This window comes from Tinamus guttatus, unplaced genomic scaffold (assembly GCF_059628265.1).
Source record: "Tinamus guttatus ecotype Peru unplaced genomic scaffold, ASM5962826v1 Tinamus_guttatus_pri_ptg000067l, whole genome shotgun sequence".
NCBI classification, from domain to species: domain Eukaryota; kingdom Metazoa; phylum Chordata; class Aves; order Tinamiformes; family Tinamidae; genus Tinamus; species Tinamus guttatus.
In genome coordinates, this window is record NW_028288601.1 from 2,935,314 (window position 1) to 2,959,135 (window position 23,822).

General features: G+C 45.3%; 1 protein-coding gene across 1 annotated transcript; it reads right to left on the minus strand.

Annotated features, from left to right (window-relative positions):
- Window positions 1–20,881: 20,881 nt before the first annotated feature.
- HOXA1 (homeobox A1) lies at window positions 20,882–22,245 on the minus strand. Its single transcript, XM_010217998.2, is given in 3 exon segments — window positions 20,882–21,237; window positions 21,632–21,707; window positions 21,709–22,245. Coding segments are annotated over 3 exon segments (969 nt in total).
- Between the last annotated feature and the right edge of the window lie 1,577 nt (window positions 22,246–23,822).

Below are 23,822 nucleotides of genomic sequence, written 5' to 3' on the forward strand. Positions count from 1 at the left end.
TACAGCTGGCAAAAACTCAAACACATGTTAAGATTGCCTGTAATAATGTACCAAAAATTTAATTTAATGCTCATTGCAAATAATTTGGCTAATGTCAGCCCTATTTCCTTCTAAATCTTACCAGCTAATCACTTTTCAATTTTTTCTTTCTGGCTGTGATTATTCTCACATTAGCCCATGTAGCTTTGTTGTAACTGATCCTAATGGGATAAGCATGGGAGCAAGCCTGGAGCAAATACTCAAGTGTACTTCACACAGAGAATTGTATCAAGAGATAGGATTACAAAAACATCCATGACAAATGGCTGCAAATGGAGCCTGATCATAATAAAATAAATGCAACTACTGGAATTCATATTTGTTAGTTCTTTGAACTATCTTCCCAGATCTTTTTGGAAGAAGTATTTTACCTCCCACCAGCTAGCTTGCTATGCATTTAGGGCACTATATTAACTTACATCACCTGAGAACCTGATCCTTTTTTTATCATCTGCGTTCAGCTATGGTAGAAAGTCACAGCAAAAATGTGTGCAATACTTACTGCTTTGTGTTCGTCTACAGATCAGAAGAAAGTGTCCTATATTAACCAGTATAGCTATTGTTTTTGTTTTCAGTACCTACACAGAGAGTTAATTAAACTGATTTTTACGTATCTGCATTTTAGAAGAGGATGCTGTACATAACTTGGATGCATTTACATCATTTTAAGTGTGAACATTCAACCATTTCAGAACACCCCTTTGAAACTAATCCCTGGCCTTCTGTGTAGATAATGGCTTATAGATGTATCTGTCTCCTATGATAGCACTGCCTGGTGAAAACAGCTCCCTTCAGCAATGCCTTGTTTTAGAGGACCCAACCATTTTAGCGTCACTCTTTTCCCTGCAGCATTGCTGAGGCGGCTGATCCCCCTCTGTCGCTATCGTGCTGCAGCCCAGCTTCAGGCTGTGATGGAGAACAGTCAGCCCTGGAAGCTGCCACCAGGAAAAGCTTTCATGTTCGCATCATGTCAGATCTTTCAGCAGTTTTATACTCGGAGCTGTCTAAACATCACTGATAACATGCCAGAGAAATCTAAGAAAGGCAAGTGAAGAAGTGCTGTACTGAAACCATTCATTCCTTCTTATCGGATGTTTTTTTACTGGGCTTTGAGGAGTATCTGTACATCCCTTCTCTGTACCTAGCATCATTAATCCCCCACACCTTATCTCCAAGCAGTCCTACATAGCTGTTAGTGCTAAATGCTATTTATTCCATACCACCACTGCTAAGGTAGTGTGTAACTTTGTCCATCTCTACCTGGAAAACCTTCCCTCATCAAAGAAAGTCTTTCCTCCAGTGCAAAATGAGACAGAGGGCAACAAGAACAAAAAGATGACTTGGGAAAGCAGAGGGAGTTCAGTAAAGAAGACCCGCATTTAGCAATGTATTTAGTCTATTAGCCCAGAGACCAGCAGGGAAATACAAAACTTCAAAATCTTACTAGACCATGTGATGTAGTTCATTATGTTGATGAAAAAAAAGTTGTTTCCAGCTAGCCAGACTGGGCTGCTTCTCTTTTCCACAAACCTTAGTACAGTATCAAGAGTGCATATGGGTAGATTATATCAACTTCAGTAATATAGTTTCTGTGGCCATGACTGTAGCTTCTGCTGGACTGCCTGGACTTTTTATATGATCATCTGAGTCCTCTAAACTGCTTAATTTCCAAATCTGATCAGAATCAAGTGCATTTAACTCAGTATGGATAAGGCTTACTGAACTGTTATTATAGCAGGCCTTCAGTGGGACCCTGAAGCTCTGAGTCTCTCCCAGCCACGGACTCTGCTTATATGGCCCCACTGAGGCTTGCATTGCAAAAATAAGCCATTGGAGAAATTATTCATTATACATAATTAAGATGCTGGTTAAGCATGACATCCAAAATGAGCATTAGAGCAAAGACACATTGCTAACTCTGTAGCAGTATTCCAAGCCATCAAGCATGATTGACAAGTCAGATAATCTCTTTAGTAATCCTCTGAATTCTAAACACAGAAACCCCTAACTCGTCATCAGGTAAGAATATGTTGCAGTGCTATAAAAGAGAAGACAGTTATGTCACTTGACTGGTTTTAGCCACTTATTGTGTGTACAAGGTTCTTAGAGCATCTCCGTTTCAAAACGAAGTTTGGCATTAACTGCACCAAGATCTGGCTTATTAGCTATTATCAACAGCATATTCTTGCAGAGATTTTGCTTTACTTTACAAGGCAGTAAATGATGTAATAAAGATTAATTAGTCTAAGTTATAGCATCTGAAGTGTATACCTTCAAGCTGTTAAACGTGTCAATGGAGATCCATTATAACAACAATGGACATATTATTCTCAATAGGGTTTACTGCTCTTTGCCAGTATGAGATGTGTGCTTATTATTAAGACAAAACCACTGAAAAGAGCTCAGATTTGAAATAAGAGCTTCACTTTACACAGCATGATAAGCCCTGATTTTGTAAACACTATTACTTTGGCTTTCATTATGTATTCCTACTAGTATTGTTTCACGGCATCAAGTCTATTTTATAGGCTTTTATTTATCATCATACAAAATCGGGCAAACAGCACATGCATAGCACTTTGCAAGTTAAAAAAAAAAAGGTGATTTATGAAGGCTAAGCCCTTGAATTTCAAATAGGATCTGTGTATCCATATCAATATCTGCCTAGGTCTAGATGGCCCATCAGATGGAAAAGGTTAAAGCTCACCAAGTTGCTGCAGCCAATAGCACACAGGGGAGTGTCGTGACTAAGAATGCATCCATATGCTTGGACATCCTGTGTTCCAGTCAAGCAAGCATCCACTCACCACCGGATCAGACCGGTGTGATTACCACAACGAAGCCGGAATCCATCTATGTCTATGGATCCATATTGACAACTTCACTGTGCTCCCACCCTCTCCTTATTCAACTTCTCTTTTACTTGCTAGATGATTTAAACTCATTTTAAGGCCATTATCAGAATGTTTAAAATTACCATGAAATGCAAGAGCAGAATATTCATTGCAAACTTGTTGTTTAAGTATTAAAAACTCTAGTGGCAAATTCATTTATCAGTGCAGATGTGAATGCTTTGAGTAAATAACACAATTACCAAAATCCAGTACATTCATTGGATTTTGAAGAGGATGATAGCTGCACAGTGTGGGTGATCACCACTACGCTGGCATGTGTACATTTACAGGTATTTACAAACCCCCCAGCAGTAGCCTGGCTCTCGTGTGGCCAACCAAAAGGAGTACCCAGCTCTTCCTCACTCCCTAGGTTGTCGTGTAAGAGGGAGTTTGTTGTGTTTTTTCCGGGGGAGAGCATTTTCCCATGTGTACTCAGAAGTTGTTTTTCAACACGCTGTGTTTTTCCAAACTTGAATTTTTACACACAAGTCTTCTGTGCTTGTCATTCCCTCTGTGAATTTAGTGGCCGCTTGACTTGGACGCTGGCCTTCATGGAAAAAATTTCCAATATCAAGATTAGAGGTTCATTTTTCCGTGGATTTTTGTTTATTTGCTTGCTTGCTTGCTTCTCTCTTTTTTTTTTTTTTTTTTTAAGCTGTGGTCTGCAAGAAGGTTCATTGGTTCATTCTTCTATGGCTCAAAGTGGAATCAAAAGATCTTCCTCAAACCCTCAGGAGAATAAAGCTCTGTTATAAGTTGAGATGAAGTATCAAAGCATCCATCCCTAAGAAGTTTGGGAGAAAGGTATAAGAGTTTGTTTGTTTGTTCTGTTCTGTTTTAACTGGGGAAAAACAACAAACATACCAAGAGTGGCTTACCTCTCGCCTACACACAGTTCCTGCCTCTCTTCCCGTCATGCTCTGCAGAACCTAAACTTCAATTAAATCAAACTTCCACTTTTTCAGTTGATCATGAATAGGACTTAAAGCCTAATTGTCCTCACATTCTCCTGGCTTCCTGTTTTCTGTCTAATTTCTCTGAATCTCTGGTGCCACATTAGCATAACATAAGTGCATGCTTGTGTTGGACATCCAGCCCATGAATGTTCACCTCACTGGCTTTCCAGTGGGTCACTCCTAGTCAAAGGAGACATTTCAGGAAATATTTGGGGTTGAAAACATCACCAAACACACACAGACTGCTGTACAGAGAGAGTAGGCAGAATTCACAGACAGCATAAGGATTCACCAGAACAGGTCTTGCTACTGTAATATGTCCAATTCTTCAATCACAGCTCCTATAGATGACAATTACACTGCAGATCAGTAATAATATACAGGTACCAATGTCTACTTCTGCTTTCTGCAAAAGAAAAACAGTAAAAATGACTACTGTAATCAGTAGGATCAGGATCAGCATGCCAATTGTGGAAGATGTTGAACAAAGAAACAAAGATCCTTGGTTTTAAATATTTAAATTTAGAATTAAGACCAAGCTATCACAAGATTTCCTAGATGGCAGAATCAAGTTCATAACCTATCTAAATTACAGCTGATTATATTTGCTGTACTTTAATCATTCCTAGAGGTCAAAATATGTTCATTTGCTCAATATGAATCCATTAATATGCTGGTATGAACATGCACTTACTGAAGATCACATCTGTGCTTTGGCTTATGTTTAATTAGATGCACAGTTTATCAGGCTGTTACAGAAGTTATGAACTGAATATGGCCCACTTAAAGATTCCAGCCATGTAATTTCTTTTATATATACATGCTAATAATTGCTACTATTCAGAACTATATGTATTTAAAATGCCTAAATTCTGTGCAACCTAACCTAAACAAACCTATTTCTAATAACAGCTTGTAGACACCAGTGTATTGCACCTTAGGGAATTAAATAGTCATAGAGCTTTTAACCACGACAGAAACTGATTTCTCCATTAACATTTTCAAAGTCCTATTGATGCAGATTCCTACTGATTATAATTCCTATTGATTGAAAGTGATTTTAATCAGGTCAGCTGTTTTTTTAGAGGACTGACCACAAAATAAATACTCTTTCCCTTATGAGAATATTTGCATTAGGATGACCCATAAAGAGATAAAGCTTAAATCAGTCTTGGTTTACTTTACCTAGCTGTATCTCCTGAAGACAGAAAAGCAATTCTTGTTCGAAGATGCTCTGTGCCATAACTTTGAACGCATGTGTTTCCTGTGGATAAGACATAAAATTTTAAAAATAAGTCTCTAAGACTACCGTAAAGCTAAGCCAGTTCGAACATGTAGTATTTGTTTGAGTTCTCAGGCAATGAGTGAGTATGGAAATTGGCTATTCAAGATGAAGGTTGATGGTTTATCAAATTTAGGAATGAAATGCTTGATTTCACTACTTAACAAGTTAGCTTTCCAAAATGCTGTTAGTTTTTTCGTATTATCCATTATTTCCCATTGTCCTTTTCTCTGGGCAATATAAACTTTATACTCACTACAACTGATTGCTGATGTGGAATATTTAGCATGAGAGGTTCAGACCATGCCAATCTTCAGCAGAGTTATGCTCTGGGTTTTCACACTCTGCTATATCCTGCGTCAGCAACAACCTCATTCAGAGGCATCCTACCCTCCGCCCCTGATTCCATTGCACGGGAATTACTGATATTATTGTCACTGATGAGATCTGCAGTGGGGAAAATGTGAGCTAATAGCTCTGAAAGCATCACCATGGCCTTGCAAGAACCAAAGAAGCATGAAAACAGCCATCGACTGGCTCTACTTGGATGGTGAGAATTTCACCCTAGGAGTGAGAGCCCTGCCACCAGCCTGCCTATTCAGGATGTCTGGAGGTGAGCTTCATTAAAATCATTTAGTAGCCATCACTGAAGCCTCTATCCAAATAAAAATTCAATTGTAAGTCAGTCAAATCTGGCCTGTAGAACATAAGACCCAAGGACATGGCTAGTGTAGCCGAGCTGGTATTTTCCGCAACCACAACTTTTTCCTGATTTTTATGTGAGCCACAGGAGCACAGTCAAGTCAAAAATTCCACCACAGCAAGGAGTACTCACTTTCTCTCACTCATGTGTAACACTGACAGGCTTACAAAAAATGTCTGTAATTGGAGCCCCGAACACCTGAACTTCAATAAAGGGTAAGTGTCAAAATACTGTAAATTCATCTTCAGTTCTAATAACTTTAACAGTTCCCTTGCTGCAAAAAGTGTCTTTGTTTAGGCATTATATTGCAGAAGTATTTCTAGCAGGATCTTGGATAAGATGCGCTGATGTTCTGCCCTTTAATCTTTTCAGCACCGTGATTCTGTACTTGGCTATTTGTTGTCTTTAACTTTAGAATCCCACAATATTGTGAGCTCATTCTGGTGTCTGATACCAGATGAAGGATGCACTTTGCTTTCCTGGCATTGTAATGCTATAGCTGAGGACAAAAAAAAATAACATCTGCAAGTGTTTTATAAATCAAATATTTCAAGATTATTTTTGATAAAGAAACCAAATGAATTAAGAGTATTTGGGCAGTGTGATAGACAAATTATTAGAGAAACTATGATATAAAAAATATATTTAGAAAGATTTAGGACCCAGAGTATGGCAATATCTTAAAATTTTTACACAAGTCAAGATGACAAACAGATGGCACAGTTAAGAAAATCTAGAGGGCAAAAATATAAGCCCCATGTCACTTTAATGATACCTCTGCTTATCACAGTGTATATTTTAGATCAGCTTATAAAGTATTTTTCTAAATCACAAAACTCTCTTGAGCTCTATTTTCTAAAGACAAACTGGTCTGTAAAGAAGCATCAGTCAAGCACAAGATTAATTCCTGTTGTACCAAGTTGTTGTTTTTGGCACAGAAGTCAATATTTATAAGACGGAAAGCAGCTGTAGTGTGCAACTTAGCATAGTGCATAAATCTTTGCAGCAGGTTATAGCAAGATTATGGTACTACCCACAGGTAATATGATAGAAGCGTGGCCACAGCAGAGCCTTCCTAATGGTGGTCATCTATTTACCAGTGTGAGCCAAGCTAATGAGGTCACGCTGATTCACATCATGTCATTTCCCCTTTGAAAGCAATCAGACCAAATACAAACTGGTAATATATTAAAAGAGGTCACAAAGCACAGTAGTTCGTTAAGAATGAGCTGTTTGTATAGGACTCTGAGCCAGATTCAAGCTTGCCCTGAGCAAATGGACGTGTGGCTGGGACCACAGGGCCTGAAAAGCAGATGAACCTCCCAGGTCCTCAAAAGCTGTCTGAGGTGAAATGTAACTCTGGCATTTCGCTGAATTTTAATTCTGCTCGTAGCAGCTTTTGCCCCCTGCCTGGCATAGTTGGAGCCTTGGGTGGCAACTGGAGGAGATGGGACTTGGTCTCAAGCTCACTGAGGCCGACAGTCCTGTGCCTCATTGCCTGCCCTGGGCTTCTCATAAATGCTGAGCTCCTGGCTCAAAGGGGCTTGGGGGAGACGGTTCAGTCCTAGGCCATCTGCTACTTCTCTTTACAACCTCAGTTCCCGTGTCTATTTTATTGTCCTTCATGGCACACAATGAGCTCCACAGAAGAGAGGCTAGAGCTCATCTAATTTTTAATGCTCAAAGTTATATAGATTATGGCTGTCTGCATTTTAATCAGTCTTTCTCCCTGTGCTGGAATGAGGATATGAGCATCTACCTTGCTACAACCTTATTCTTCTCATTCGAGGTGAGGAAGGTTCAAATGAAAAGGTATTCAGCAATTTCTCTTCCTTCTTGGGAACCCTGGCACACACAATCCAGCTTTCCTGGCACTGCGCAGCTACTCACAGAGGAGACCCAGGACAGTTTCAGGCCCATGACTTTCCCTCTAACCAGCACTGCTTTCATTCTGACATTCTCAGCCTCACTTGACCAAATTATGTATGTTTTTAGGCAAAGATGTTAGAAATCTAATGTCAAATACAAGCAGATTGAGCCCACATGGGAAGCAGGAAATACAATGGAAATACCATTATCTGAATTTATCAGCATACATTCTGCATGCTTTATAAATTTGACTAGTGTGATCGTCCATTTCATCCCTAGAAGACACAGAGCCAGCAAAGAGGAATTTCTTGAAACAGGCAGCAGAAAGCGATAGACTTGAAATAAACAAAATACTAGAAATTAGATTTTGCTGGCAAGATTTGCTTGTGTTGTTCATCAAATAAATGCATATTACGTCTTGCACTGCTACTCAGCTGTGGTCTTATAATGTGCTCTCTGCATCCTGTCAAACATATGAGCCTTTGTCCCATAATAGACCCAACTATCTCCCAACCAGCTGAGCTCAGGGTCAGCCCAGGGTCATGTTGGTTAAAGATGCCTGTCAGTTCACTGCCTGAGTCACAAACGTGCCTTAAATCACCTTTATCTTACTTAGGGTGATGTTTTCCAGCAAGCAGCTGTAGCAGTAGCCACTGCATCAAGGAACAGCAGAGCAAAATGTTTTGCAGCATCCCTGAGCATTTCGCTTTGGGTATGCAAAGGTCAGTGCAGAGCCTGAAGTGTGATGTGAAATGAGAACTGTTTCACATACCTTTACACAAAGAAAAACAACATTGTCATGTGCATCCTGCAAATGAAAATAAAAATTCAGAAAATAGGACATCACCTTTCAGGTCAGAAATATAATTGTTACTTAGCCTAAAATTTCCAGGAAAAAAAAAAAGAAAAAAGAAAAAGAAAAAAAAAAAAGAAAGAGAGAATACTTGCATAAGAAGGCCTGGTAATCTGGGAAATGTATCACCTGATGTTTTTATTGTGATAAATACCTCCCTTCAGCTCCTGATGCTATACAACTTCTTAATGTTTGTCACCGGTCTCTCAAGTATAGAAGAAAGACAGGCCTTAATTGTAAATATACACATGCTTTATTGCCAGTGCAATGGCATGAGCACATTTAACAGGATTGTCATTCTGGCTAATTATGCTGGTTCTGACACATACCTATCACAGCTAAAATTGATAGTGCCTTTCGACCAGTTAGGAGCATCGCAATAAACCATATCTTTCTCGCTAAGGTTAAGCACGTTTGGGGCCAGAAGGAGGAAGAGTTCCTGCATGCTAAGTATGTGCCGCCAGCTAAACAGCAAAACCTCCTTTTAAGAGTAATGCAGATAGCTCCAAACCAGCACATGTTCTGCATTTCTACTGTGTATCCTCCAGCCTCAGCCCACCTGCCCCAGGCAAAGACAACAATCTTCATTATGCCTAATAATAAGCAATACCTTCCCAACCCCTTGAAAACTCTTGGCTTTGTTTACAACATGTAATACCAGGCACCCAAGCACATGGTAACACTTATTAAAGGTATTAAAGTAGAAGAAAAGACAGCAGAAAAAGGAGGCAACTATTAGAAAACAGTCTGTGGCAAGGGAAAAAAAAAAAAATCTGTTTTCCTGAAGCTGGAGCCTGAGTCTCTGAATTCCAAGCAGAAGGAAATGCCAGAAATCTTGCAATCATCAGCAAACCACAAACCAATATTAAATGAGAGTAAAACACCATCATTACCACCAGCAGCGTTATCAAGGCTCAGATCAAAACCTCAATATAAAACCTCAAACCAAAAAGGTAGGTAGAAGTGTCAGGAAACAGCATATCCTCCTTTCCCTCCCATCCTCCCATATAGAATCATAGAATCGTTATGGTTGGAAAAGACCTTTAAGATCATCGAGCCCAATTGTAAACCCTTCAACACCATGTCTGCTAAACCATGTCCATAAGTGTCTTATCTACACCACCTAGTATTAATATTTTCGGGTATTTCAGAATGGAAATGGAGGTACATATATTTTATATATACACCTAGTTATCAAGGATAATGTTTTAGAATTAACAGAACTGGAGGGAGGGAAGAAGGAGGGAAAGAAAAAGGGACATAGGAAAAAGGGAGAAAAGGAGGAAGAAGCAAGCAAGGAATATCATGCATGCTTCTATAAAATCTTCATTTTTTCTTGTTTTCTTCAAAATCTTCAATTTTCTATCAAGTGACTAAAGTAACTTTTAAAGAAAAGCAAGCATCTATATATGCCAACTTACATTTTAAGTAAATAAATAAATAAAAACATGGATGGTGACATCCAAGCTAAGAAATACATAAATCTGGAAGAAGGGACCAAAAAAAGAACAGCGACACTTTGGGACAGTCCAATGAAACATGACTTGGACACTTTGCACATGACAGCCATTTCAGTGGGAAAGGAGGAGCTGTCTGCACAGGAGCCACCCAGACTCTGCTCCTCTGCCCTGCTCCCGTGCAGCCTGGGCAGCCCGGGTCTCTGATGATGGTTCACACTGGCAGCACTGGCCAGCCAAGCTCATTTGCTCTCCTTTTTGCCCCATGGCATGCCCATACCCTATTGACTACCTGGCCTAGATAAAAGCAATGGAAGGGCCTCACTGTGAGCTCAGGCTGGAGTATGTGAAGCTCAAGACACCTTGAAAACTGTGTGTATGATTGGAGCAGCAGTGAAGAGATCTGGAGGAGCTTGTCTCATAGATGCCGGTAAACATCTGGGAAACATATAGATGAAGATTAAAAAAAAAAAAAAAAAAAAAAAAAGGAAAGAAAGAAAGATTAAAAGATTAAAAGAAAAGTCTAAGCTGCACACAGGGAGGAATCCCATTTTATCCTTTCTCCTAATAACTTTTGCAGTGTCACACCTTTGGAGTGAGGCCAGAATTCATTTTGTTGGTAAAGAAAAGCAGTATGTTCAGTAGCAGTCTGGCTAAGTACACTTACTACTCCTTACCATTAAATGTATCCTAACACAGGATATCTAAAGGAATGTCCTTGAGATCAGGATAACAGGATCATTGGAGCAGACTGAGGTGCCGCTTTTAGACAAGTTAGCATCAAGTGGGTATCAAACCTTAAGACAGGGCTGTTGACAGACTTCAACCATCCTATCTTTTCCCTTTGAGCTCAGATATTATTTGCTCCATGGATAGTGACTTTGGAGCTACTTACATAGCTCTTTCTCTAACAGACTCCCCATTGAAACTTGTAGGCATTTTATGTAGCAGCAATATAGCAGGACCTAGGCTTTCATGATGAAAGAGAATTTTCTGCTTGAGATGTGCTGGCATTTTTTACTATAGATGTTTTTCTACAGTAAGAAAAGGCCTACCCTCTGAGAATGACATGATAAAACTTAGATTATTTAATCTGCTCTATTTAAATGCAGATCATTTGTTTTTCAAAGCAGGATATTTATTCCTTGCCCTGGAGAATGCCTGGAAAAGAACAAACTTAAATTTACAGCTCTGTCTGGACTCTATTACATTTAGTGATACTACTCCAAAGCAATATGGAACTTCACTAAAGGCAAAACCTACTTTAAGGACAAAAACCTGAGGGAAGGTGTCTCGTTCTCATAAACCCCAGAAGACACTCCCACGCACCCATATATCACCCTACTCGTTTAACTTGGACGCTCCAGGCATTTGTAAGGGAGCTCTCAAAGACGCTCTAGAGAGGAGAATCACTGTTTAAATTTTTGGTATGAAGTAGCAGCTTTCTTTTCACTGGCGGGTTCTGCACTTGGGGCAAAAAACAGGGGTATGGAGAAGCAGAGACACGGCAGAGCAAGCATCTCATCCCATGGCTGGAAGGCACCCGCTGCCCGCGAGCAAGGGGCGACCTTCCGCCAGCCTCTGCTCAGCAAGTGCACACCTGAATGCACTTAATATTTCTCAGCTCTTCCATTCATCTGCAGGTCATCCTTTGGGTCTCTAAGAGGAAAGGAATTTTATGAAATAAAGATCTAAGGGCTGAAAATGTATGTGCAAGGAGCGGGGGGAGTGTGACAAGCCTCACAGCCCATGTGAGAGGTTGTTTTGCTTCTAGACCAAAGGGGAGGAGGCCTGATCCTGCTCCCACGCTAGATAAGCAGATATCCTGCAGGCAAGAAAAGCTGGCAATAGGCTGAAATCATGGTGAGAGTTGAAAAGCTTGTTTTTCTATATGCACAACAAACCAGAATTGTTGACAGAAAAGCAAAAGAACATCTGCTCATGCTGATCTATGAGAGCTTTCCCTAGCTCCATTAACCTCCCTTCTTTCTCTGCTTCTTTTCTTTAAATGAAAATTATCATTTAAAATGTCAGAGGCTTTCGTTTCTCAATTAATCAGATTAAATCTCCTTAGCCTCAGTTAAAATACTCTATGAGGTGCTTCGACAGAAGGATTGTCTGCCTTGCAACTAGAACTGATTTTTAATACAACAGGGGGGAAATAGAGAACCAGAGCTTTAGAATCAATATAACTATAAATTACATGGAAAAGGAAATAGTAGCATCCTAGCTTGGAACAACAGATTTATTATCAAAGCGGTTAGCATTGTATCGATAGTGTATATAAGTTTTATAAACAAAAGGAGAAAGAGACACACAGAGAGAAATTAATGTTAACATGGGCTCACTGTTGCTTCTGCATTTTTGTGTGTGCGTATTTTAAAATGTAAAACGTCGCACTGAAAATGACTGGTTAATGACTCAGAAGACCCTACCTGCAGTGTTTTCTAAGGCAAAACTCCACTGATTTTATTGAATAGAATAGGGTCCCATTGTGTATTCTGCATTTAACCCTGATTAAGACTGGCTACTAATCAGCATTCTCCATCCCCTTGCTCTGAATAGGATCATTGCTAAGGTTGTAGCTAAGATTTCCCTTTAAAACTCATGGACTTGTATTTATTTTGAGTCACATACTAAACAGCATGAGCAAAATTGTTCTTTCTAGTAGCACCAAATATTTCAAATGCATCATCATCTCCTTTCACAGACAGATTCCTCTCTATTAGCTCACATATATATTAGAAGAAAAATAAATCAACTATATGCCCAGAAAATTTGCCCGTTGGGTTTCTATTGCTTTCAGCGGGCAGCCTGCCCTGCTGCGTTCCCACTGAAAAGCAAAAGGGAAAATTTTTCACATTGCCAAACATGGAGTTAACAGCTGGAGCCTGATTCAGAGCCCCTGGAAATGGGCAGGTCTCTGTTTGTGCCAGAGCCAGTGAAAGTGGGTGTTCGACCTATGTCCCTGACTAGTCTCAAAACATGTCACACTGTTCAAAAAGGGGATTACATGAAGATTACCTGGATTTCTAGCACCCCTCATCTGGGTGTCTATCAAACTGCTGCATTAAAGAAAGCTCTGCAGATCTTTGGCATTTTTTTGTATATCATGCTCATTGTGTTCTTTGCTTAGGCGGTCAGAACCTTGGGGTGAGAAAGGCATGATGTGAACAGGGAAAAGTTATCTTCACTGAGGGGTTATCAGGCTCAGTGAGCCTCATCTGAATTGCAGACCTGTGGCTCTCAGACAAGACAAATCTCCCCCTGGGCCACAGTGGGTCCCACTCAAAGCTGGTGTAAACATGGGATGATGGTACCTAGCATTCTCTGCTAACTTTAAACCTCTCAGCCCGTGAGCTACATTGCAATAAGATAGCATAGTGTCTCATTCATTTAATCTAAATTCGGGGTGGGGAAATACATATTCACACAGCAAAGGCACTATGTGTTTCCAGAACAGTGTGAGCTGAGGTGGGGCATTCCTCATCTTTTTCTGATGAAGGAATAGGTCCTCCATTTCCAGGATCACCATTTACGCTCCTAGCACTGTCAGGAATATAAAAATAAACTATTCAGGGAGAAAAAAAAAATAATAAATTGCAATACTCCACAGGGTCCTATTTACCTTCAATACCCACCTCCAAGTCTAAACATATCGTTCATGCTAATACTGTTTGCTGGAAGGAGTGTTCCTCCAAGATAACATTTCCACACAGTGAAATATGCACAGCTCTTGGATGGCTCAGCTCTCACATGGGATCACCTTTCAGTTTCTAGACAGTGTTATTCTTTTTTTAACCTATTCTTTTTTTTTTTTTTTTTCCCCAGCACAGCATGAGGAACACAACACCGCCAATGCATTTACCAATGCATTAAGTTTTGCTATCCATCTGTCCCCGGAACCATACATGAATGTTGAATCCACCAACATAGCAGAACAATGCTGCAGGGATTTTATTTCTCACAAAATAGAGCAGTCTGCTTAAAATCTTCATCTTTCCTTGAGGCTGGAGGGAATATTTCACAACTGTGCTAAGAAAATAAATCTAGGCTTGGATGGCATTTCCACTGTAACTGATGTTTTGCATGGGAGTTAGCTGAGGATCCCTAGTAAACCAACCTGATACAAAAGGCAAGGGAAAAAAAAAAAAAAAAAAAGGTTTTGTTTTATTGGTGTAGAGGAGTTCCAATTAAAACAGTGGAGAAATCCTCATCCTTGTAGAATAGTCCCTTCCAGAAGCTTCACCTTCTGATGAAGCCAGTGAAACTCTGGACAAGTGGTTGTTTTCTGAGACCCTTACCACACTCCTCCTATGTGCTCGCCCTGGTGTGTCCCCACGTGGAGGCGGTGATTTGCACAGACATGTCCTGCACCTGAATCCTCAAGGTGTGCAGTGGAGGAGGGGTCCCCACCCCCATTTCTATCCCTACAGCCCCATCCTCACCCCATCTCTTTTCATTACTTAAAGAACTCGGTCTCCTGTGTTTTCTCTGCTCTTTATTCCATGTCACTGGAGCTGAGTGACTGCTGAAGATGAGAGGAGACGAGGAGTGTGAAGAGGGAAGCTCCTGCCTTTGGTCTGAGTCTAGCGGGAAATGATGAAAAACACATGGGCTATGAAAAAGTCCAGTCCAACTTTCTGTTTACTGAGCTCCCTAGAAAACGTCAACATCTGTCACCAAGAAACCCCTAAAAGGGGCACCCCCTTGCCACGGGACCCTGATGGCAGGTCCCATCCCTCTTCTCCAGGAACGGCCTGGAGCTGAGGGGTGTTGACAGCAAGAAAGGGAGGTTATCCGGGATCTAGTGCTGGCGATAGGAATAGGCGAAGGGGATCGCAAGTGACACTCGCTGCTCCCTGGGTGATGCCCTGCCGGGATGAGCGAGCAGGGCCATAAGCTCCGAGGATCCTCGCCTAAATCCGGCGGGGCAACGGGGTCCTCATGGTGCCCCCAGGCCAGGGACCCAGCGCCCCACTGCCTGTGGGCTCAAACTCCACCCGTCCTGCGCTGCCCCGCGCACTACCCCCCCGCGGAAACTTTCTGCTCCCCTTCCCCCCAGCCCGACGCTTTACGCTGTCTCCCTGCAGCCTTTTCCCGGTTTATTTCTTGCCGTGGAGCGCGGGGCCGCACGCACTCCTCCCCGAGCGCCCCGCGCAGCGCAGCGCGGCCCGGCGCGGCGTGGCAGCTCCGATCCGCTCCGCTCCGCGGCCGCGGGGCCGGCCGCCCCGGCAGGCGCAGCTTATCCCAGGGCGCACAACGAATTTTCGTTGTGCCAGGCACTAGCCGGAGATCAAACCCGAGGACGGATGGGAACGCGATCGATCCCTACAAAATACGTTAAAACATTCAATTAAAACATATACTTTATTGATATTTTTTATTAATCAATAACATATATATTATTTATTCATTTATTATTTTTTCCTCGCAGAGGGTGGCCTACAGCCAGGGGTAGATCAGGACTGGGGGGTATAAAGATATATGTATTCATATATATGTATGCATAACTTGGTGTATCGGGCGCAAATTACAACGGCCGCGCATCGCTCGGGAAGCTGGCGCTGCAACACGGAGCGGGGCTGTGAGGGTCCCGCCGGGTCCCGGCCGCTCTAACACTTTCTACAACTGTTGCCAGCGAAGCGCTCCATGAGTCCCTCTGTTTTCCTAATCCCTCTGGTTCCCGCTGACTCCACACCCTAGACCTGTGTCAGCGTAGGTAAAAGTGCTTGCAGCTGAGCTCGCTTTCGGGTTCTCTATCTGTCCCCGGATGGCAGCTCCTCTGCGGGCTCATCTGCACTTGTCTTTGTTTAAAGTTGACTTTTGATGATGTTATTGCTGCTGCTTTTACTTTCTCGAACCGTGAGAAGTTTGTGGCACGTTGAGTTTGTGTTTATAAGCTGGACCCCCGGAAAAAAAAAAAAAAAAAAAAAAAAAACACTCTGGTTAGTGGTTTCACCGCAGTAGAGGTTGCCTCGACCACATTTTTGCAAGAATCAATAGTGCTGATTTACCTTTGCGAGATATACCCTCGCAAGGAAAGTAGATGTGAAAGCCAAAATAATTGTAAAAGTAATGGCTGAAAGCTTCCCCGTGCGGAACAAATGCTTAAAATATGTCACTGCACTATTTAAAAAAAAAAAAAAAGCGCGAAAGCCTTTTCTTTTTCTTTTTTTTTCTTTTTTTTTCTTTTTCTTTTTTTCTTTTTTTTTTCCCTGGGCCAAATTCTGCTCGTATTGCTGAAAAGTGTAGTCCCTTTGAAGTTACATCGCAGAAAGGACTCCTCACGTGACCAAAATAAACGGAGTTTGCCCCGAATTCTTAGGCACAAGGGAAAAGATTTTTTTTCCCCCAAAGCTCCCATTGATTTCAATGGTTTTTCTGAGCCTGAAACAGGAGTAACTGTGACCTGTAATATTTTATGACACATAAGCCGTAAAAGAATAATGTTAACAGTGAAAGCCGGCCAAGTAGTGCGCCTGGGGGAGAAAAGGAATGTTTGCCTTGGAAAGGGAGAGAGAGAAAAAGCGAGACAGTAAGAAAGGAACAGAAGAAAAAGAAAGAGAGAGAGAAAGAGAGAAAGAGAGAAAGAGAGAGAGAAAGAGAGAAAGAAAGAGAGAGAGAGAGAGAGGGGGGAGAGAAAGAAAGAAAGAAAGAAAGAAAGAAAGAAAGAAAGAAAGAAAGAAAGAAAGAAAGAAAGAAAGAAAGAAAGAAAGAAAGAAAGAAAGAAAGAAAGAAAGAAAGAAAGAAAGAAAGAAAGAAAGAAAGAAAGAAAGAAAGAAAGAAAGAAAGAAAGAAAGAAAGAAAGAAAGAAAGAAAGAAAGAAAGAAAGAAAGAAAGAAAGAAAGAAAGAAAGAAAGATTATTTTATATGTTATATTGTTATTCGCTTAAATAATAAAAATGAATTATTTATGTATTACCGTTATATAGTAACCTATTTACTAAGATCGTGCGAATCACGAAATGTCCTTCTTATGCTTAAATGGGGGGAAAACATGAAATGGCCTTTTCCCTCCAAACCCCTCAGGGAAACCCCGCATGTTGCGGCCGGCGGCGGAGCTGAGCCCCTGCCCGGCGCGAGGTCCGCGGCCGACGCGGCACTGAGAACAGGGACTAGTCGGAGGCTCCCCGGGTCCCGGCCGGGAGCGCAGAGCCTGTCGTGCCCAGCGCCCCGCAAAGCCGTTTGCTGGGGAAAACCTCGATTTTATAGCCCGGGCGTGAGCTGCCATTAGAGAGGTGCTAATAACCCCCCGCTAAACGTGCATTTATGCAGCGGTGGCGCGAACTTTGGCCCCGAGGAGTCCCCGCATTAAGCATCGATGCCCGTCGCTTTTCGCCCACGATGCTCTTCCCCGCCGCAAAGGATGGAGAGGGGGACATTGCCCCACGGCTCCGAGCCGACACTCGCGACTCTCTGTCATTGCCGGCGGCCCCCCGAAGGTCCCAATGGAAAAATCAGGGTGCCCCGCGTGGGGGTTATCCACGCTCGCTGGTGGCACCCGCGCTTGTGGCGGCTCCGGGTGCGCGGCGAGATACAAAGCGCAAAGTGCTAATATTGCAAAAAACGAGAGGCAAAAAAAGAGGAAATTTGCGCCTGTCGGGGAGACAGCGAGAGAAACGGCGAGAGGGATGGCACTGTAATTGTTGCCTTTACCAGGGCTCCCAGATTAAACCACCGGGACTTATTCTAAAGTGACCCATCACTGAATTCATTTCTGCTTGAACTTTCGGTGAACCTGAGATTAAAGAGGGGAGAGCAGCTAAGCAGTTTGTTGTTAGCTGCCTTTTCAACAGCCCTTTCAGACTGAGTAAATATTGATCGGTTTCAATCTGATTGCCCCAGAGGAAAACACCAAAGCATCTCAATAGCCTCCAAAAGTAAACTTTAAAGGTGAACAGCTGAAATGGCCTTAAGTATGATAGGAAGATGCTAAACTGCGGTTGACAATTGGACACAGTTTGATTTGTCTTTCTCTCTTTCTCTCTTGTTTGTTTCTCTTTTTTTTTCTCTCTCTTTTCCTTCTTCTTCTTCATTTTTTTTTCTCCTGAGACTCTGGAGAGAAATAGAAAAAGAGGATGTAAAAAGAAGAGGATCCCTACAAAGTGCAAATGAGCCTCTCTATCAGGCCAAAGCGCTCTCTGATCCTTATCGTTATTTTTGTGTTGGAAACTCTCACGTATTTTTGTGTTGGAAACTCTCACGTGTGGAGTAGCTAGAAATGCTCATACCTTCCCCCGACACTCCCTGACCTGAGAGCTTGATCCTATCGAAATAATAATAATAATAACAAAATGAGCGGGGATAAGCGTGTTTGGTCTGCGAAAAAAGATAAACGGAGGCTTCGGGTTGAAAGGAGAAGAGATTCTTTGCCGATGAATCGCTCACCTCAGATTGACGTACTGACAAGTGTCTTGTCTCTCGTATTTAGGCTATAATTTATGGTTGCTCTTTCTAGCACATTAAGTCAACACCGGGGGAGCCGAGTTGCAGATCCGGATTCCGGCGATGTTTAGATCCAGATTTCGATATTGAAATGCCCTCATTGGCATGCAAATGCCACTTTAACACATCCAAGTCTCTGGAAGAAGGCCATCTGTTTTGCTTTGTGGCTTTACACTAATAAACAAAAGGTAAAGTATATATGGCAGGCGGAGGAAATGAAAGAAATCGAAGCATTCGCGGGAGCCTTTGGAGACAGCCCCGCTCCTTTGCAAGATAGCCCGGCCCTTGATATGGCCGCCGCGCCTTGCAAATCACGGCTTGTCTCTTTTGACACTGAAGTGCAGAAAATTTCGGTGACTCTCAGCGGATTCCGCCAAGTGGAGTCTCCATAGGCAGCCGGGCCGCGAGGAAAGCAGGGGCACGCTCCCCTGAAGATGTGCCGGGGAAAGAAGATGTTAGAGTGGTTTGGGCTTTTTTGGTTTTGTTTTTCCTGAAATTCAAGAGGCAGAAGCGACTCGAGACCTCCCTGAACGTGTCTGTGCTCTGTGTGCTCTATCCTGGGACCCGGGCTCTCCATGCACCCACCTTCCCGGCCCGGGGCTCATTTGGTACCTCTTGGAAATGGCTGATTTTTACTTGCCATGACTCGCCCTCTTTCAGAAAAATAAATAAATAAATAAATAAGACAGTTTGCCAGAAACTCACTGCCAGGCACCTGGAAGCCATCTCCCACCTTTCCAGCCGTTCAGGCATGAAAGTGGCAGCGGGGGGAAAGGAGAGGCAAGGAGGACCAGCCTAGTGCCCAGGCTAATTAAATGCGCAGCCCTTAGCGAGGGGCCTGCGATGTGAGGAAAGACTGGCCGAAGACAGTCTCTGCTTTTGAATTGGGCTCTGTTTATAAAAGTGTCAGCATCCATCTCGAGGTGAAAAGGTTAGCACTTGACCCAGGAAGTTCTCGTGTGTGTGCTTCAAGAATAGATCTGCATCATAAATTCCTCCCTTATACAGTGAGGGGGAGAGGAGGGCTTTTGTTTTCTAAAAAAAAAAATAATAGGATTCGAGCATTAGAAAAGGGAGGAAGTGTGTGTTATGGAACCAGACTGGACATTCCCAGCTCAGAGTCCAGAATGAAATGAAATGAAATGAAATGAAATGAAATGAAATGAAATGAAATGAAATAAAATAAAATAAAATAAAATAAAATAAAATAAAATAAAATAAAATAAAATAAAATAAAAATGTGGGTTAATGCTGGGAGGTTGTTGCCTCCTTTCTCCTTTAGAAATATCCCATCAGAAGAAACTAATGAAAACCAAACTGCTGAGCAGAGCTGGTGACTCGAGGTGACGTCACGCCAAGATAGGCAAACAAGGGATACCTGAAAGCTGAATATATTTATTACAGACATTATAAGGACCCGTAAATCGTGCTCAGGATTCCTTCAGTCCCGGAACCATAGAGCCTCTGTTGATTGTACAGAAAAGGAGGGAGCTCCCACACTACAACCGATGGTACTCGATGTAGCTGGAGGACAGCAAAGCACTGTGCAGCATGCAAACTTCCAGACACGAATCACATAAAATATACATTCATTTGGCCAGTCGTCCCGTTTACGATTAGGTTGAAAAGACATCGAGATTTTTTTAAGGGGAGTTAATATGAAAATAGGACGAGAGGAGGTCTTGGGGACAGTAATATATAACTCAGCCTGGCGGGAGGTGGGGGGGTAAAGCACACCGGATAAGGTTTACAAAACCTAGTGCAATTGAAGCCTTGTTTGTCACATTTGAAAGACATAGCGCTACTCTTTGAGGTATCTGCTTGAGCTTGACTCATTTGCCTTGATGCGGTCGTCTGTCTTCCCAATATAAAATTGGAGCCAGTTTCGCGAATGCACCCACCCTGCTTCACCTGATAATCTAAACGTCATTTCTAGAAAAAATCTGTAAAAAGATAAATCTCTCGGACAAAGTATTTACAAGCAACAAACTCATAGACGCGGACAAAGGACACATTAAATTAAAGGGTGAAAGTCCTATACGTCGTGTAAACACTTCCAATAGTGCATCTCTTCAGGAGGTTATGTACCCTAGACAGCCTGTCTTTCGCTAGGGGGAAACGCAAAGAAACGTCCTCGCCACGGAGGAGGGAGACCCTTAAGGGGGGACCAGCGCATCCCCTCTGGCAAATGGGGGGCAGAGAGAAGAGTCCTCGTGGCACCCAGGCCCGAGGCCCTTTGGGGGCACCGGGGCTCTGGGAGAGAACAACCAGCCAACACACACACACAGAACAGAGTTAAATCGGTTCGAGCTACGGAAGGGAGGTGACCTGGGAGCTGGGGCTCCAAGCCGAACTAGGGAGGGGAGCGCTCCGACCCGTCTCAGTTTGAGGTAGCGAGAGTGTCCGAGGTAGAGGAGGCTGGAGAGGCCGAACAGGGCGACGAGCAAGACTTCTCTGAGGACTCCTCCGCTTTCTCCTCGCAGCCCGTGGGGGTGGCTGGGGAGATGGGAAGCAGCCCCTCCTTCTCTCTCTTCTTCTGCTTCATCCTTCGGTTCTGGAACCAGATCTTGACCTGTGTCTCGTTGAGTTGCAGGGAGGCTGCGATCTCCACTCTCCTGGCCCTGGTCAGGTACTTGTTGAAGTGAAACTCCTTCTCCAGTTCCGTGAGCTGCTTGGTGGTGAAATTCGTCCTGACCGTGTTGGGCTGCCCCACGAAGCCGTACTCGCCAGCCTTGCCTGCAAGGGGGGACAGGCAGCGTTAAGTAAGCGCAAGTGATTTATAGGCGACGTAATCAATATGTCCACACCAACTAAGCGATAGGGAGCAAGAACTTCTCGGGATAAGAGGGAAGCGCCGGCAGTGAGTGATGGAGTGCGAGGTGCTAAACCAGAGTCAGCCTCCAGTGTCAAAAGAAACTTGATAAGTGGTTTATGAATCGCAAGAAATACGAGCGCGGGAGGGGGACAGGCACAAGCGGCGCTCACCGCGAGTGGGGCGCCCGGGCGGCAGGCGCAAAGCTTTACCTGCAAAGCCAGCGCAGGGGACACCTGCCTCGCCCGGGCTGCCCCGAAGGCAGAGAGAGAAACGAGCTGCCCCCCTAGCTGCTTCCCGGGCCCTTGCGGCACTCACCTGTTTTGGGTGGGTTCCTCTTGACTTTCATCCAGTCGAAGGTCTGCGCGGGCGGCGAGCTCTCCGCGGAGGGGGGGGCGCGCGCTCTCCTGCTGTCCCGCGTGCAGCGGGGACAGGCCGTGGTTGTAGGTGCCCAGCGGCAGGCTCTGCTGCTCCTGCCCGTACGGGGGGTGCACGTAGGGCGCGGGCCCCCCCGCGTAGCCCTGGTGCGGGTGCTGCGCGGCCGCGGCCGGGAGGCTCCCCGAATAAACCGCGGGCGCGCAGGGGGGGAAACCAGCACCGAGCTCCGCGTCCTGCCCCAACGGGTAGGGGCTGTAGGGCGCGCCGAAGCCCTGAGCGCCGCCGTACGTCGGGCCGCAGCCGCCGTGCGAGTAGGAGACCCCCAGGGCGCCGTGGGGCTGGTAGGCGGCGGGCTGGTGGCCCGCGGGGTGGTGGTGGCGGTGGGGGCTCACGGGCACGGCGCGGCCCACGACGAAGCGCTCCTCGCCGCCGCAGCCGCCCGCGCCCACGGCGCACGGCTGGAAAGTTGTAATCCCGTGGTCGGCGGGGTAGGCGCGGGCAGCGCAGCCCCCCGCCTCGCCGCCCAGCACCGGGTACTCGAGGAAGGAGCTCATGCCGCCCTCAGCGGCTCCGCAGCGCCCGCCGGGGCCGCGCCAACTTTCCCACTTCCTCCATGGGGCCGGCAGGAAAAATGACACGAAGGTGCAGCGAGCGCCGGGGCACGTGGGGGGCGGCAGCCAATGGCTGAGCCGCCCGCGGGGCTTCCCCGGCTCCTGCGGCGCGCACGTCGCCGCGCCGGGGGCATTTAAACGCGGAGCGCTCCGACGGCGCGGCGCGGAGCGGCGCGGGGCCGCCCCGGGGGCCGCCCGCCCCCGCGCAAGGCAGCGGGGAGCGCAGCGCCCGCGCCGCGGAGCCCACCGGCCGTGCCCGCCCGGGTGAGTGATGCCGCAGCGGCCCCGGCGGCACCCCTGCTGTCAGGCCGCCCATCCGCACCCCCGAGCCCACCCCCCTATCCCAAATCCCCTGCGGGGAGGGGTGGAGGGGCGGCCGGACCCGCGGCACGGGGGAGGCTGGGGCAGGCGCGGAAAGCATCAGCCCTGGCCGTGAGGACGGGACGGGGACGGAACAGGGATGGGGACGGGGATGGGGACAGGGACGGGGGACTCCCGCTGCTGCTGCTGCCCGGCCGCGGAGCCCAGCGCGACGCCAAGAGTTAAAGGGGTTTGTCCAGCCGCATCACGGCGGGCATTAGCATGGAAATGAGGCGCTTCGAGGACTGGCGGCCATTGTGCCCCCGGCCCGGCTCCCCTCTCCCCCCGCACCTCCGCCGCTCTCCCGCGGCCGCGCTAGAGGAGGAGGAACCGGGGACAGGGTATGAGCGATGCTGGCCACTGTGGCGGAGCCGCGGCCCCGTCTGCTGCCGCCCCTAGGCCCGGGCGGGGGATTTGGCTGCGCAGGGGGCTCAGGTCGCGGCCCGGCAGCTCGGGACGGGGCTGCGGAGCGGCAGGGAGGCGAAGCGCCCGCCGCGCCGGTCCCTTTGTCCCCGCTCCGCCGCCCGGACTGGCGGTGGCGGCGGTGGCAGATGGCCAATGGCAGAGGCGGCACCGGGACCCTTGGGAACCGAAAGAGCATCGACTCAAACTTCTCTCTCCTCCCCTCCCTGTTAATAAATAAATAAATAAATAAATAAGTAAATAAATAAATAAATAAAAGTGTGAGAGAGAGCCTATGGATAGAAAAGGAGGAGGGAGGGTGGCTAGGGATTGGGTTGCCACCTCATATTCGCTTTACGTATGCGGAAAAAAAAAAGAAAGGGGAGGTATAGACGGGGCATCCATCCGTCCCAGGACATCCATCCATCTGGGGAGCGGGTACGTCACCAGCACGCCGATTTCAGCACCCTTCAAAGGGGTGTCCTGCGAAATGTTAATGTGGGGGCGGGGGGAGGCAGAGAAACCAATATCCCCTCGAGCAGCAGCAGCAACCCCACAAGGAGCCAGTTGCCTTCTGTATTTCTGCAGGTGCATTTCCAGCCGGACTGCACATCGCTGCGTTCTCCTGCTACATCGCTGCTTCTCTTCTGAAGCCCCAAAGGCTCCTTTCTACCCTGTCACCTCTCCTTGCTCACACATACACACACACACAAGCTCCTCCCAGCTACACTACAACATCCTCTCCTGGGTGCAAGACT